At 37.5% G+C, this 17,979-nt stretch overlaps 1 protein-coding gene across 1 annotated transcript; it reads left to right on the top strand.

Moving 5' to 3' along the window:
* The first annotated feature begins 1,995 nt into the window (after positions 1-1,995).
* Positions 1,996-9,860, top strand: LOC136243978 (uncharacterized). The gene is made up of 2 exons (XM_066035513.1): positions 1,996-3,380; positions 9,650-9,860. Exons 1-2 carry the CDS (start codon positions 2,632-2,634, stop codon positions 9,858-9,860), a joined length of 960 nt encoding a protein of 319 aa, XP_065891585.1. The 5' UTR covers positions 1,996-2,631.
* Positions 9,861-17,979: the final 8,119 nt, after the last annotated feature.

Raw genomic sequence — 17,979 nt, 5'->3', positions numbered from 1 at the left:
GAAGACTAAAAGGTTAAGTGATCCATATAAGGTTTCAGGTGATTAGCACACATGGAGTAAAGCCACAGATCATAATGTAGCCATACCCAAACTTCATTGTAACAGTGTTTGGATTAGGCTCACAGTGCTTGTAACTAAACTGTCACAACCAAACTAATGAACTAGCTATAGTGGTTGTGGTAACATGTTCATGACTCTGTGTACTCTATACAGTCAGAGGCTCAAGTATATTGCACAAACTTTTAGTTAAAAGCTGCTGTTATGGAAGTGTTAATTACACTGTATCATAGAGCATGACATTCTGTGTATGTACTGTACCCCTAAAGTTTCACAGTGCCACATAAATATCAGAAAATCCCTTGTGTCTATAATCAAGACTCACGGTAGTGTGTTGTGTGGCTAAGAAAGCTGGCATGCCACACCGTGAGTAATATTTACAGGAAGAAACAAAATACAATTTTCACGCATATGTAGCTCCATGCTCCCTTCTTGAATTAAAAGTGTCTTTATACTGTAAACGCCCTCCACCTTCAGCACCTAACATACCAAATTTGAGCAAGATTGCATAACGCAATCGTGAAATATGAACCTTCAAAATTTGGCTTAATTTCTTTGTTTCTTTTTTAAAAACCTTCCCCCCCCCCTTTTTTGGGGCTTGGGGGCTTAGATTATTCTTTTCACACACATATGTATCAAATGATCTCTTATTCCTATAATAGAGTTTACAACTATTACATATTGTTAAAAGTTTTATAAATGATCATTGTGATTAAATTGTATTACACTTACACTTATCTCTATTGCTAGAAAAGAAACACTTATCTGCTAAGGATGACAACAGCACAACTACAACAGGCAGCTATACTGCAGGTAGACCCAGTCCATTGTCTAAAACTGGACCACTAAATCTCACAAGTCAGGAAGTAAAGGTTCAAGTGTGTTTTTCGGATATGACTTATCAGAATATATCACACCATGTAGGGACCCGCCGATTATGCTGGCATAATAATGAGCATAATAGGTGCATGAAAGCATTGAGAATAATGCTAGCATAATAGGCAGAAAACTTGTGCAATGCTATAAATTCTTGCTTATCAAAATACATATCCGACAAAAAGATCGATATACTCTAATAGAACAGTCAGTAACTCTAATAAAATTATCAGGTAGCTGACTGTTCTATTAGAGTATATCGATCTTTTCTGTGACATGCATTTTGACAAGCAAGGATTTAACAGTCTGTACTTCAACCACTTACTGCTTTTCCATAAAGTGCAAAGATATTAGAAAAATATGGGAACTGAGGCAAAAATATTGAGCATAATTTGAGCATAATAGGTAAATATTGAGCATTAATCTAAGCATAATAGGTAAATTTTTGAGCAGTGCAGCATAGCATAATAGGTAAAATAATGAGCATAATCGGCGGGTCCCTAACACCATGCAGTTGACATTATATCAATTTAAACTTGTAATTGATGATGTTGAGTTTATCCTGTATAAATAATGGGGAAGTTATGCAAAAGTTACTTTATCAACACCTTTTGATGCATACACAGTATTGAAATACTACAGTGGAAAATATTGGCCTGAATTTGACCTCGCAGTTACACTGAAGCCTTGGAAAGAAAGGACAGACTAAAAGAAGTCACAAAGCCAAGTAGTTTCTTATACAGATGTTTCTGTGTATGATGACGATGACAATTTCAGTGACAATTGTGAATCATCTCACAACTCAGTGAGTCAGTTGAGTCAGAGTTTTAGTGGGTCATATTTCACCCTATCCTGGTAGTGTTGGTGATAGTAAGACTGATAAACCTGTTTATTCTCAAAGCAAAACACAATTAGAAACACAGCAAAAAAGGAAACCTGATCACAAGACTGCTGATTCTCATAAAGGTCGATATAATAAAGAATATACCATTAAGCTATCTGGTCTTAAAATAGATGTTGAAGAAAAGGAAATATTTGAACTAGTTAAACCATTTGGTGACTTGACCAGTCATGTTAGAATTGCAAGTTATCCAGAGAGTGGAGTGTGCTATGCCTACGCCATCTACTATAGTATTCAGGCAGCACTCAATGCAGTTTCACAACTTGATGAAAGTGAGTTCTGTGCATGGTCAAAGGATTCATGTGTGCCACAGAGGTGGGCTTGGAGTTGAGCATAGTTGTAAGAAAGAGCTTCAAGCTTTGGCTGAGAGAAGCTCTGATTGTGCCATACTTTGTAGTGGGAACACTACGGCTTCAGCTGAGGATATAAAGGAAATTTGGTGATATGATGATTCTGATGTAGTCATTGTGCAGTCACCTAATGCTAAAGTGAAGGCTAAAATTCCAAGTTATGCATCAGTTGTCAGTGATAGTCCAAAGCTGACTAAACCTACATCAAAATCTCCCAAAGGACCAGAAAGAAAGTAAAAACCTAAATGTCAGCCCAAGCCTCCTACCAAGCAGCCAACATCTTCATATGGAAAGAGTGGTTTCAGAGGTTTGCAGCCTTACCCAAGCATTGAAGTAGATGTTTTGCAAGAGCCACAATTTGACAAGGCTTCATTTCATGATCAAGATGTGATCAAGAGTCTGTTACATGCTGAAACTGTGATCAAAGGTCCACCACATGATCAAAGTATGATTGCAACTTTACCACATAATGATAATGTGATTGACGTTCTGCCAGGTAATCAGTTTGTGACTATTCTTCCACAGAGTGATGAGAATTTTATCAAGATTTCAACACATGGTGTAAATGTAACTCCACCATATAATGAAAATCTGTCTCAGAATTTTCAAAATGTGATCATGGCTCCACCATGTGATCTCATTGTGAGTGAACCTCCAACTCTTCATAATGTGATTAAGGTTTCTTATCAAGATGATGTTATAGTTAATTATCTGGAATGTGATCAACACCTTCCACCACCACTTGATCAAGTCAATACTCCAGATTCAGTTGCCAGTGGTGATGTGGACCCAAATTGTATGTCTTTACAAATAAGCAACCTTCATCCTGATACCTCAGTTCAGGACTTGGAGAAGTACCTTAAACCATATGGTAGCCTGGCAGCTCCAATATCAATTCGTTATCATGGTGATAGTGACTCTTGTTCTGCTGTTGTGCATTATGATTCTGTTGATGTTTCTGTGAGTGTCATGGAGAAACTTAATGGTAGTGACTTTAACGGTTATCAAATGTGTGTTGTTCGAGGTGATGGTAAAACATCAAGGCCAAAAGTAGCCAGTAACATTGGTGCCATTCAAAAAAGTGAATCACTGATTGGAGACCAGATGTTTGTCAAACAAACTGATAATACTGGTACTCAGAAAATCAAAACACCATCTCCAGCCAAGAAAACAAACAACACTTTATCATCACCACAGTGAGTTCTTTGTTATCAAGCCATAACTGTGCACATACATATGATAATTTTCATTATTGGTAATTCTGATCGAAATACTCTAATAGAGCAGTCACTTTTACTTTAATAGAGCAATCAGCTCTAATGGGAAAATCACTTGTTTAGATAGCTTAATATTCTTATATGGATTAGTAACGTACTTTAGCAATTTAATGCAATGTAGATCTCCCTGTTTTTTTTTTGACAGAAATCTTCATGTTTGGGGTGGGTGTTGTGCTTTTAGAAAATAATGAATAATGAATAATAACCGCCCGCCCGCATCAATTTTTCAAAAATCTGAGCGAGAAACTGGTAATCAAGTTTCATTGGCCTTATTGAAGCACTGTGTACATCATGTATGAGGCTTCAGGGTTCTTGTACTGGTATAATTGGGGTACATTCTGTCAGACTGTTCATTTAGTTGCTTTACACATTAAGTACATCAAGACACATGCACGGTAGTGTGTCGTGCGGCCCAAGAAGCCGGCGTGTAACACCCGTGAGTATATTGACAGGAAGAAAGAAAACGCAATTTTCGCACCTCCGTAGCTCTGTGCTTCCTTGATGAAACAAGGCGATTTTTGCTGTGGACATGCCCTCCAACTGCAGCACGCTACATTCCAACTTTGAGCGAAATCGCTTCTCGCATTCCCGAGATATGCGACTTCAAAAATTGGCTCAGTTTCTTCGTTTTTTTTCTTATTTTTCTTTTTCTTGTCGCACACTTACAAAAACTGCTATAAAACTCGAACGCCATCGAACGCCATATCCGATTGCCTTGAAATTTGGCACACAGAAGGGGGATATAAAGGCGCATCTCGGTACCAACTTTGGCTGGAATACGATAAACAGGCAAAGAGTTATGAGCGATTATTCACGAAAACTAACACCAATATGTTGTCACGCCTACAGGGTAAACCGCGTATGGGAAGAAGCTGAAAATCGGTGGGTGAATAGGTTAATTATTGAACCTCAAACCTTTTGTGGTTTGAAAGAAATCGAGTTAAAAAACAGGAAGATACAACGAAAAAAACCAACAGTATGTAACAATTACGCAATCGAGATTAGCTAATAAAAAAACGACTGCTTGCCACGCCTACCAGATAAACCGCTTGGGGTAATGCTTTGAAAATCGTTATACAGATGGAGTAATCATCTTAGAAAGGCTCATCAATGGTGTAGAAGAATCAGACTTAAAGCCACGGAGTTATATCACGAAATCCAACTCGGTGCAGCAAGTGCGAGATCGAGATACTCTAATAGAGGAGTCATCCTAATAGAGCAGTCACCCTGAAGAGAATTCAAGAGATCAGCTAGAAATAAGAAACCTGTATAGATATCAGCTACACACAAGTCACCCTGTAGAGAGATCAGCTAGAAGAAGTTACCTTGTAGGGAGTTCATGCAACTATGGAAAGAGATAGTTCAGCTACAAAAAATCACCTTGTAGAGTTCAGCTACAAAGAAACCACCATGTAGAGAGTTCAGCTACAAACAAATTGCCCTGTGGAGAGATCAATAGAAGAAGTTACCTTGCAGAGAGTTCAGCTACAAAGAAACCATCATGTAGAGAGTTCAGCTACAAACAAATCTCCCTGTAGAGAGATTAGACAATGTATTAATTGTAGCTAAGTACAATCACTATAATTTATTCTTAATTTAATCTGTTGTACTATATACTCCATATGGAGGTTTCTGTACAGTAAACAAATAATAATAATAATAATAATAATTAGCTAGAAGAAGTTACCTTGTAGAGAGTTCAGCTACAAAGAAACCATCATGTAGAGAGTTCAGCTACAAACAAATCTCCCTGTAGAGAGATCAGCTAGAAGAAGTTACCTTGTAGAGAGTTCAGCTTCAAACAAATCACCCTGTAGAAAGATCAGCTAGAAGAGGTCACCTTGTAGAGAGTTCAGTTACAAAGAAACCACCATGTAGAGAGCTCAGCTACAAACTAGTGACCTTGTAGAGACATTAGCTAGAAGAAGTTACCTTGTAGAGAGCTCAGCTACAAAGAAACCATTCTTTAAAGAGCTCAGCTGCAAACAAATCACCTGTACAGAATTCAGCTACAAATAAATCACCCTGTAGAAAGATGAGCTAGAAAAAGTTACCTTGTAGAGAGTTCAGTTACAAAGAAACCACCATATAGAGAATTCAGCTACAAACTAGTGGCCCTGTAAAGACATCAGCTAGAAGAAGTTACCTTGAGAGAGTTCAGCTACAAAGAAACCATTATTTAAAGAGCTCAGCTGCAAACAAATCACCTATACAGAATTCAGCTACAAACAAATCACCATGTAGAGAGATCAGCTAGAAGAAGTTATCTTGTAGATAGTTCAGCTACAAGCAAATCACCCTGTAGAGAGATCAGCTAGAAGAAGTTAACTTGTAGAGAGTTCAGCTACAAAGAAACCATCATTTAGAGAGTTCAGCTTCAAACAAATCACCTGTAGAGAGTTCAGCTACAAACAAATCTCCCTGTAGAGAGATCAGCTAGAAGAAGTTACCTTGTAGAGAGTTCAGCTACAAACAAATCACCCTATTGAAAGATCAGCTAGAAGAAGTCACCTTGTAGAAAGTTCAGTTACAAAGAAACCACCATGTAGAGAGTTCAACTACAAACTAGTCACCTTGTAGAGACATCAGCTAGAAAAGTTACCTTGTAGAGAGTTCAGCTACAAAGACACCATTCTGTTTAGAGCTCAGCTGCAAACAAATCACCTGTACAGAATTCAGTTACAAACAAATCACCCTGTAGAGAGGTCAGCTAGAAGAAATTACCTTGTACATAGTTCAGCTACAAAGAAACCACCATGTAGAGAGTTCAGCTACAAACTAGTCACCTTGTAGAGACATCAGCTAGAAAAGTTACCTTGTAGAGAGTTCAGCTACAAAGACACCATTCTGTTTAGAGCTCAGCTGCAAACAAATCACCTGTACAGAATTCAGTTACAAACAAATCACCCTGTAGAGAGGTCAGCTAGAAGAAATTACCTTGTACATAGTTCAGCTACAAAGAAACCACCATGTAGAGAGTTCAGCTACAAACTAGTCACCTTGTAGAGACATCAGCTAGAAAAGTTACCTTGTAGAGAGTTCAGCTACAAAGAAACCATTCTGTTTAGAGCTCAGCTGCAAACAAATCACCTGTACAGAATTCAGTTTCAAACAAATCACCCTGTAGAGAAGTCAGCTAGAAGAAATTACGTTGTACATAGTTCAGCTACAAAGAAACCACCAAGTAGAGAGTTCAGCTGCAAAGAAATCACCCTGTAGAAAATTCAGCCACAAACAAATTGTCCTGTAGAAAGATCAGTTAGAAGAAATTACCTTTTAGAGAGTTCAGCTACAAAGAAACCATTCTGTAAAGAGCTCAGCTGCAAACAAATCATCTGTACAGAATTCAGCTACAAACAAATCACCCTGTAGAGAGATCAGCTAGAAGAAGTTAACTTGTAGAGAGTTCAGCTACAAAGAAACCATCATTTAGAAAGTTCAGCTTCAAACAAATCACCTATAGAGAGTTCAGCTACAAACAAATCTCCCTGTAGAGAGATCAGTTAGAAGAAGTTACCTTGTAGAGAGTGAAGCTACAAACAAATCACCCTATTGAAAGATCAGCTAGAAGAAGTCACCTTGTAGAAAGTTCAGTTACAAAGAAACCATTTTGTAAAGAGCTCAGCTGCAAACAAATCACCTGTACAGAATTCAGCTACGAACAAATCACCCTGTAGAGAGATCAGCTAGAAGAAGTTACCTTGTAGATAGTTCAGCTACAAACAAATCTCCCTGTAGAGAGATCAGCTAGAAGAATTACCTTGTAGAGAGTTCAGCTACAAAGAAACCATCATGTAGAGAGTTCAGCTGCAAAGAAATCACCACTGCCCAAATTTCAAGGCAATAGCTCTTTCCAATCTGAAGTTATCAATTGTCAAAGTTGGCAAATTGGATGTGTGTGGAAGGCCCCTTTTCGCAAATCCGGTCACATATGTATTATATATATAATTTGTACATTTACTGATAAAATATTTAAAGTACATTTACTTCATCTTTTCTTCTTCCTGTAGTAAAGAAAAAAAACATAGGTTAAAAAAGTCCCAAAGCTGGCCTATGGGCCGGCTTTGGGGTATACAAATACAAAAAGAAATGAAATCTAATCCAAAACAGCCAAGCTGTAAAAAAAGCGTGTGGCCCTCAGAAAGGCTATGGTGAAAAAAGATGTGAAATCCAAGGTGGCGGCCAAGAAATGGCTGTGATGGTAGGTTAATGGTAAAAATTTTAATAACGACAATTCAGGTGAATTTTTGTGCCGCTTCACAAAATTTACCTGAATTGTCATTATTAAAATTTTTACCATTAACCTACCATCACAGCCATTTCTTGGCCGCCACCTTGGATTTCACATCTTTTTTCACCATAGCCTTTCTGAGGGCCGCACACTTTTTTTACAATTTGGCTGTTTTGGATTAGATTATATAAGCTCTACTTTTTTGTACTAGACCTTTTTCTATATAAGTTGTTTAACTGTCATCCCCATAGTAGAGTGTAACTACATGTGCTTGTTCTATTACTTTATCCCACCTAAAGGTACTGCTGTCATTGTTATTCTATCTGTAAACTAATTTTCAACTTATTCCCATAAGTGGTTTACCTTCTATAAAATTAGTCTAATTGAATTCTGAATGTTTATTGGATTTGCTACATACACCTCCTTTATTTGTGATAAATGTTTAGGCAGTCAGAGTGCATGTTTGCATTATAAAAACAGAATACGCAAAGAAGGAAAAATCATCAAAGTTATCAAAGAAATTAAGCCAAAGTCTGAGAACTCATATCAAACAGTATGGTAGTACTGTTTAATAGTAAATGATGGGTGCTGCCCAGTATTCAGTGGTTAAAAATCACCATACATGAAAATCACTTTTACAGTCCATCTAACTTCAAACAAGAAAACACTAACAGACAACTGCATATTGAATTTTAAATCAAAATTGAATTTTTTTTTATGCAAAACCCTATATTTGGTCTGCCTGCCTGCCTGCCTGCCTGCCTGCCTGCCTGCCTGCCTGCCTGCCTGCCTGCCTGCCTGCCTGCCTGCCTGCCTGCCTGCCTGCCTGCCTGCCTGCCTGCCTGCCTGCCTCACCTCCACATTCTCAAGGCTTAAGTAGTGCATAACCATCACAATAACAAACTCACTGGTAGCATGTGCCTTTTCTGGTTCTGACAAGTGTCTACCTTCTGCCATTTTCCTTTCCTTTTATCTTCAGTTACATAGTTGTCTTGTTCTTCATGTAAAGAAACCATACTGAAGCATTAATTTCTACATCAGTGCTTTGTTTAGAGGAGTACATTTATAGATGCCACAAAAGTAGACTATTTATAGACTGCTAGCACTCTACTTTTGAGAAAGGAATATGGAGCTACAGGTATGTATGCATTTAAAAAATTGCTGGTGAATGCCCACAGCCAGCTGTGGGAACATGCCTAGCTTCCTGAAATTGGTTTGTCAAAAACTGCGTGTCTGTATGTCTGTCCAAAACCTACGTGAGCAAGTAGACATTTAGCGACTGAAAATCTTCATTCAATGAAAGGCTATTTACATACTGTATTAAAGTTCAACTTTCTGCTTTCGTCATGTTTACGATGGTGTAGTTGATAACTGAACCTGGTGAAACAGTTCAGTAGGGGCTAGCCTACTTTTTGTAAGAAGTGTATATTGCCTGAAAAACAATGTAACAGGCCTTGTAATTACCAGGAATGGCATGTATCCCCTTTGTACGCTAGCAAATATTAAGAGCAGGCATGAGGCTTTGTATAGAGAATGTGCAGATGAAAATGATAGACAACAAAACAGTCAAGAGGATACTTGTGTGCATAATTTGTGGTTTGCTGGAGTTACTCTTCCTTAGTGATGCATAGCAATGTAATTGATGGATTACATGATTTGTGAATTATTAATGTACTGCATTTATTGTTACAAAACAAGGCAAGAAACAAATTTTCAATAATTAACAGCATGCTGTGTATTAATTTAATTTTGGGTGCTTGGTTTTTAGAAGTAGCTCAGTGTCTAAATGTTTGTTTATGAACAGGTTTCTTGACTGCAGAATAGTGATTGTAGAATAGCAAAGAAGTCCTTATTGTACACTCTGTATTGTACTTACTATACATATATGTTCTCTATGAGATAGTAGTAAAGGTTACGCCTTACATCTCTCATAAAATGTGTTTGTTTGTTTTAATAGGACCAAAGCTTTCCCAGTAGTCAAATCAATGTCCAACAATCTTCAGCACTATGTACAGGCAAGACTAGCTGATAAGATAACCGAACTACAACAACATGGTGGAGATGTGGAGTGGAGTGAGAACTCTGTCATTGTGACCAGTATTGATCAACAAGTCCTTGATGATTTTGATAAACATGTCTTGAGTTCTTTAAATGATCCCCATCATTGACCTAACTAATTGGAATAAGCTTACACATGTCAATGAAGATGACATTAATTGTATATCACAGTTAACAGTTGATTATTCAGAGGTCAAGATTGATTTGGATTGCAAAAATCGATCACTCACTATATTGGGACCTCAAGTGATGGTACTGGAGGTCAAGAATAAGATATTTGAAGAGATTTATCAGGAATTGTCACTTTAGGAGTAAGTGCATGCTATTGTACATAACAATTCCATTAATGATAACTATATTGTGCAGCATCTTGACTGATATAACTAGACCATTGCTGCAGTATGATCTAGTCTGACTGTTAGGTACATGAGATTGTATATTTCAAAGAAAGTTGCACATTTGTTGTTAGGCACAAAACCTAATAAAGAAACATTGTCATCAGTAATATTATGTCTTCAGATGGCATGTTTCCAGCTGCCATGACAATGGAGTCTGATTTCTGTACCATTGTGTGGTACGTACTTACAGAAGACCGTTCGCATGGCTGTTGTATTAGGGTGATTGCTGTATTACAGTACTTTAATCTACTTTGAGCATCTCTCATGGTATTAAGGGGAGTTCTCTGTGAACATTAAGGGGTGTGGTTGCCGTACTCTGTTTATGTTACTAACCACTTTTCACTTGAACTTTTGCAACTCTTGTGCTGTTGACAAATTTCTTGTGTTTCTGCTCTTGTAAAGTTGTGCCTCATGCTAAAACTTCATGTTTGGCCATATGTGACTATGATTAAGTACACAAATGAGTATGGTAGTACTGTATATTAGGAGGTTTGGCTTTTCTGGCCAAAACTATCACCCAACAACCAGATGTGGGGCCAAGTACATGAGTACTTATACTTATACTTAAGTACAGATTTGAAAGTAGTTGTACTTTACTTAATTTCTACTTGTACTTATACTCAAGAACTTCACTAAGGATGTACTTGAGTACTTAAAGTACTTTTAAGTACTTGTAAGTACTGCAAACATTGTACGTAGTTTGTACACAGTGGGTGTACAATGAGAATAACAAAATTGTATGAAGGTGCAGTTTACAACTTCTTGTGATTCTTTTACTGCCTTCCCCAACCTTACTATGTATCATGTTGCCACAATTAATGATGTCATACATAGCATTCTGGCAAGCAAAAACAATGCTGCTGTTCAAGTCAGTGCATTTTAAGAGTTTAATAGAGAGAATGGTTGACAAAAGCCTGAAAGTATCGACCCCCCTAGGCACACTTACATACTACAAAATACTGAATACAGTGTATATTTTACTACAGCAAAATGTACTTGTACTTTACTTAAGTATTTTCAGCATGTACTTGTACTTTACTTAAGTACTCTCTTGATTGCTGCAGGAGTACTTGTACTTGTACATAGAAAATTCAAAAGTACTTGTACTTTACTTAAGTACTTTTAAATGAACTTGGCCCCATGTCTGCCAAAAACAAGTGTCACAATACCATCCTGGTGCCATGGCACTATTGGTTATGTATAACCAAGCCCAAAAGTTCCTTCATGACCCTAAATGCTTCCAATAGGAGGCTACAAATTTTTTTAAAAATCATTTAATGAAATTTTCTAATGACCAACTGCCTATGCCTGCCCACCTGCTTGATTCCTTCAGACAAGTGTAACTTGATAATGGCTAAGGATACAAGCCTGATTGTTTTACTGTTTGACATTGCCTCGTCCCAAGATGTGTCCTTTGGCATACCGCAGTGCATGTATCATGGACTTTACTTTGTCCTCCTTTGTGTCCCATTTCGTTTTGCTGACAGCCCAAAGTGTTAATTCCTAGTAGTGCGATGCATGACTTCCCATTTGTAAACGGTAATCGTCTGTATTTTCTGTGGTGACTGGATTGATTGCAGAGGCGCTTCTAATACTGTTCTTCATATGTAACGCTGTGTAATGAGCTGAAGGCGAAATGGAATGGCCTACACAAGCAATGTTGGAAGGGCATTATTCAAAGCTTTCTAAAGCTAAGCACAAGTCACTTTTGCAATTCTTGGTGAGTGAATTTCATGACGATTCTGTGCCGTTGTATGTCAGACAGTGGATTTCTTCCTGAACCACTTACATCATTATTCCATAAAGATAATCAAGAAGTACCATTTCAAGATTTGGTAAAGGCATGCGATGCCTTTTATGACATGGTATCTCTAACTCTAGAGCAGGTAGAACTGAAAACCAGGGAGTAATCTAAATGTGGGCTGTGGTACGAACAACAAGCTGGCATCAAATTACATAGTACAGATTTTTCAAAGCCTTTAGTGTTGTTGGTAAAGACCATTTGCTATCCCGAGTTTACAAGGTTTTACAGCAAGGCTTGTGACTATATACTTATCCATGAAACTGATGCATTGCATATGTACAAAGATAGCATGCAAGCTACGCATGATTTTTTTGAGCTAAACAAAGTGTGGGTTGGTTTTTGATAGTGAGAATTCTTTTATTGGAGCTTCACCAGATGTGATTATTTCCTTTTCATGCTGTGGCAAAAGAGTTGTAGAGGTGAAGTGCCCATTTTCATACAGGGATAAGTCTTTTAATTAAGCTGTCAAAGACAGGGAGTTTTGATGGGAAGAAGAGTTGCTTAAACAAGATCAACCATATTATTTTCAAATGCAGCCACAAATGAAGCTATGTAAGGCAACGTTTTATGACTTTGTGGTTTGGAGGAAAGATGGTGCTTTGAAGCAGCAAGTGGATTACAATACAGAATGCATTAATGATGCATTGAAACAAGTGATAGACTTTGTGAAAATGTGTCTACTGCCAAAACTGCTAAGTTGCTGTTTACCAGTAGAAAGATAACACCTGATCCTCCTGCTGTTGAATCCAATGAATAACAAGATGAAGAGAGTAAAGATAACAAGTTACTACCACTGGATGATGATACAGCAAATCAACCCACCAGTAGTACAGGTACTAGATGTTGAAGAGGATGGAGCTAATAGACTGTGGTGCTATTATCTGCAAAATGTTATTTTACAGTGTTTCTATGAACTATTGTCACAATTAACAGCAATTATTTTGACAATTGAAATGTGATACTACAGAATCACAGTGGTTGTATAAAGCACATCATATTGTAACCACTTTATTGAGTACATGTAATCATACTAATGGGAAGTGTAGAATATAAAATCATGTACTTCTGCCTAACAGCACCAACAACTCCCTCTACATGCATTCTTACTTGAGAGAGCTGTCTTGAGGTATCAACTTCCAGTTTGCTAAGCTGAGGCTTTCCTCGTGTGAAAGGAGGATGCTTAATGTCTGCACATAGCAAACTTACACTTTCCTCAATGATAAACCCTCTGTCTGCAAGTACAACATCATCTGGCAAAAGGTGGTGTAGAAGGCCACTATTTACTGTCAGATGTACATCAGATACTATCCCATCCCAACACTTTGAAATAAAGGAAATAGATCCTTGTGGAGTGATACCAATCAAGAATTTAGTGTGTAGTTTGACCATGTGTGAGTTTGCGCCTTCAGTGAGGTTGGTAAACCTCACAATATATGATGAGAGCACAAGTTTTCGAAACACCATATGAGCATAGATTTTAGTCTCTCTGGCCAACTTATAAAAACGTGGAACTTTGTATACAACACATCAAGCCACTTGCTAAAGTATCAACACATATAACTAAATAACAAAGTTTTGTCACTGGCAGGATTCAAACTCTCACCCTAACCACTACAGGTGCTTTACCAGCTGAGCGGTTTATCGTGTGGTTAGCCATGAAATGCAGCTGAAATTTTCTCTACATCATGGTCTTCAATATGTTGTAGTGGATGAAGAAATGCATGTAGAAGCTAGCAATAAACTTTGCAACATAGCCAGATGGTGAGCATTTCATTTCACGTGTGAATTGTGTCGATACATGCATAGATTGCCAAGTAAGCATCATCAATAGCTGACACATGAAAAATGTGTCACAAAAAGGTGGCACTAAGAAGAAAAAAAGTTGTCATGGGCAGAAATCGAACACTGGACCTTTCAGTTAACAGTTCTATGCACTAACACTTTGGCTGTTCATTCGTGGTTTTGACAGGAATGTACCTACGTTTTCCTCTACACCAACACCTTCAACACTCTGTAGAGAGCGAACGAAAGCATGTAGTGATTTGTAACCACAAACTTGAAGTTGCCAGATGATGAGTGCTTAATTATTTTCATCATGTTGATAAGTGCTTTGGTTGTCGAGTTAGCGACATCATGAAGCAGACAGACAGACAGACAGCTTTATGTATATAGGTATGAAAGGTAGATAGATTAGACTGACTGGACTGACTTTCATCTATTTTTTTAGGAAAGTGCAAACCACTATGATCCCTACTACACACTAATATTTTTTTGTACTTGTGTGCTTATATTTTGTAACTGGTGATTTAGTGGTGAACCTGTGCATACCACATTAAAAGAAAGAATAGTGGCAGAACATACGTATCATAGAATTTATTTTGCATTTAAACGTGCACCCCAACTATAAATTGCGTGAAGTGAAGACTTAGTGTTCCTTGTGTTACAAGTAAAGAACAGTATGAGAAGTGCATCAGCAATCAATCCAGTCATGGATGATTCAGCATAGGGAAGCTACAATGCACTACCACAAATCAACACCTTGTGCTATCAGCAAAAAGAAATGGGACCCAAAGGTAAGTCCATGATGTATGCATTGTATGTACTGTGGTATGCCTAAAGGCCCTAAAACAACACGTTACAATGAAAAAATAGGCTAAGCATCAGGCAGCAGACGGTTAGTCAGATAGTTGGACAGTCAGAAAATTCTATTACATATTTTAATTTCTTTAGCACAATTTTGTGCTTGATTCTATCTAACCAATACTGCCAAAGGACTATGAAAGTATTATGAGACAGGTTAATTTCTGATCAATAGATTTTGTGAGAAAATGCAACCTCCATGATCCCTAATATACAGCTGTATGATAGTGCATAGATGTGCAGTGTACTTTTCGCGGTTTGATGTTTATTTTTCTGTACATTCATGATCAGGTATCAAATGCTTGTTCTCATTACATGCATACCATATTTGGTGAAGGATATTGAATTTAAATTTGGTGTTACCATTGTTGGTTTTGTTGAAGATTCAAATAGTTTAAAATTTGTGGGTGAAAAGATTAATTTAGCGTATGAGTATGTAATGGACCGAGTTGAATTGTGCAAGAGCAGGGAGTTCCCCTGCAATATGGACGCACCGCTGGTGATAGTCGCTATAAATCATTTTAAGAAGGTTGGAATAGCTGTAGTGGTGTGTAACATTGATGGTCAAAGGCTGCTCCCTATTTTGTTGAGTAACAGAAATGCCAACATAGATGTGTTAGTGGTGCACTCCTTGTCTGTGAAGGAAATTGATCATACGATTGATGTACTAGAGTCACCTCCACATGAGCAAGAAGTGAAATTACCTTCAAAGGATATTCTTCCTAAGGTACAGGAGAGCATTGCAGAATTTCAGTCAGAGCATTCTCTTAATTTGCTAGTTTCAGTCAGTCAAATTGTGATACAAGGTTATTCAGAGGAGGATGTTATTGCTGTGTCTGATAAACTACAAATAAAAGTTGAGGACTTTTCTATTAAGACTATTATACTGAGCTTTAGTTTGAACAAAAAAAGAAATAGAATATTTAAAACACATCATGTTTGTCAAGCCAACTGAGCAAGCCAAAGAGGCGTTGTCTACACTCTCAAAGTCACTGACAGTAAAGAATTCACCAGTTTCTATTGAGTTCACGGGTACTTCTAAAGCTATTGCTGATGGCAAGGAGCACATAGACCAAGAATTGCTAAAGAACTTTCAGGTGAAGGCAGTCAGTAGCAGGTGTCATCCGAATTTCTTATCACAAATTGATGAATTTGTGCGAAAGCCACTTGAAGAAGAATTAAATGTTGTTGTGTACTACATGTATTTTCCAGTACACGGAAGTGAAGAGTTTACACCTACTAAAACTGTCATGATTTACATCAAGGTGTACAGTACTGATGATGATGACTTTAAGAAAGCATGTGAAGTTATTTCTGTGAGTTACATATAAACGATGGATTGATATACCGTATTTGACCATTAATAGCCACGGCTACTATAATTTTCAACAAGGAAAACCCTGCGGCTACTATGTGAAGGCGGCTACTATCCAAGGGTGGCTACTATGAGCTTGTGTGGTAGCAGCTCGCGGCATTTATACGGTTTCACCAGTGACTGACCTTGTTTAATCATCCTTCAATAGTATCATTCATTTTAACTTCTCTCTAAAATATTATTTCCTGGCTTATAACAACTCCTTTGCCTGATGTCTGCTTCAAACATGTCTCATCAACACTTGCATCAGTATGTCCAGATACAAGCCACAGCTTTTATCTGAGGGCGGCTCTTATGACAATTCTAGGCTATGGAGCAGATATTATTGGGGGGCGGCTATAAACCGGTCAAATATGATAATGTAGATAATTGTGTGCATGTTCATATGTGTGTATACAGTGGAACCTCAGTTTTCTGAACCCCTTGGAACTAGGGGTGGTCCATATGTCTGAAACTGCGTATAAATAACCTTAAAACAGCATAAAAAACATTGGTAAAATATCTGTATTATTCAACTACCCTAATAAAACAGTCATTATAGTCATTTCCATAGTTCACTTAACCAAGAATCCAGATAAGTGTGGTCCTGATAACTGAGGTTCTACTGTACATAGACAAACATATTCCCGGGCATTTGTATTAGCTATCTATGTACATTCGTATAGAAATTAGATCCAAAGAGTCCTTTGTTCTTACTTCATGATAATGAGTTTGACTGTAAAGAAAGCAGTAATGCTATTGATCTTCCCACTATTGGTAAACCATACAGGGTGAGGATTGAACTATGACACAATCAAATTGCTGTTGTACTACATGCCTTCACTGAACAAGATGCTAAGGATTGCTTTGAATCACTCAAATAACATATATCCAGTTTAAAGATAATTAATATTACTGAAGTTACCCTACCAGAGTTGAAATTTCTACAGTTAAGCAAACCAGATTTGATGAAGGCTCACAATGTACAAGTTGAAAACCTTGTGCATTCATCTCCCAAATTGAGGTTGGAAGGTATGAAATCTCAGGTTGAAAAATCCTCTAAACACATAAAGAACTATTTGAGCACAATTGTAACCAAGTCTCACAAGTGTGTACACAATAACTACTTGTTGATGTGGAAAAGGTGCTGGCAAGCTATTAATGAGGAGATCTCTACTAACAAAGAGCTTTATGTGGAGCTAAACACTTTAGTGTCTGGTAATACCATCACGTGTGAGATAGTAGTAGTTGGTGACCTTGTTTGGAGGGTAGATGGTGCAATCTCCTCTGCTAAAAGAATTGATGGTAGTGTCAGAGAGTGTGTTATACCTACAGATAGAATGGGAATAAAGTTATTGAAAGAAGATTTAAGCAAAGTGAAAAAAGATTTGATATTTCATTATGAAGCTAAAGACAGTGACATCATAATTGTGTCACCTTACTACACACATGCAGAAGAGGTATCCAAAACTGTTGAGAATTTCATTTGTTCTGAAAAAGATAAACGAACAATTGTGAAAAAGTTATTTGAAGTGAAGTACCCATTTTCAACCCAAAAAATGCTATCACAATGGAATGAGGTACTAGAATTAGCAAAGAGCAATAAAATTCTTAGTGTCACAGTAGTCACTGGTCCTTGTGGTGGTATTGAAGTAAAGGGAATTGAAGCTGCTATTAAACAAGCTGAACCACACTTCTTGAAGTATATTTCATCTCTAGAAAGTGATATAACTTGTTCAGAACTTGGTGTAGACTACCTCTCACATCCTGCATTGAGATCACCAGAGTTTGTTCAGTTGTGTAAAGAATTACAAAGTGATCTACTAGTGTCACTCACAGTACAATTTCAACCTGAAGTATTGTCATCAGCCAGTGTACCTGGTTGTGATATAACTGTAGAGATTTGTGAAGGAGGTATTGCATTAGAGAACAGTGATGTGTTTGTAATTTACTAGTGGTGATATTGCTTCTATCTTTTTCATTTGATGGGTACTATTAAGTATTCCAATGGTATGACTAGAACTACTTGCATC

The sequence above is a fragment of the Dysidea avara genome, chromosome 14 (assembly GCF_963678975.1).
Source record: "Dysidea avara chromosome 14, odDysAvar1.4, whole genome shotgun sequence".
Taxonomy (NCBI): domain Eukaryota; kingdom Metazoa; phylum Porifera; class Demospongiae; order Dictyoceratida; family Dysideidae; genus Dysidea; species Dysidea avara.
The sequence above is the reverse complement of the archived record's forward strand: the minus strand, read 5'-3'. Positions and strand labels throughout refer to the sequence as shown.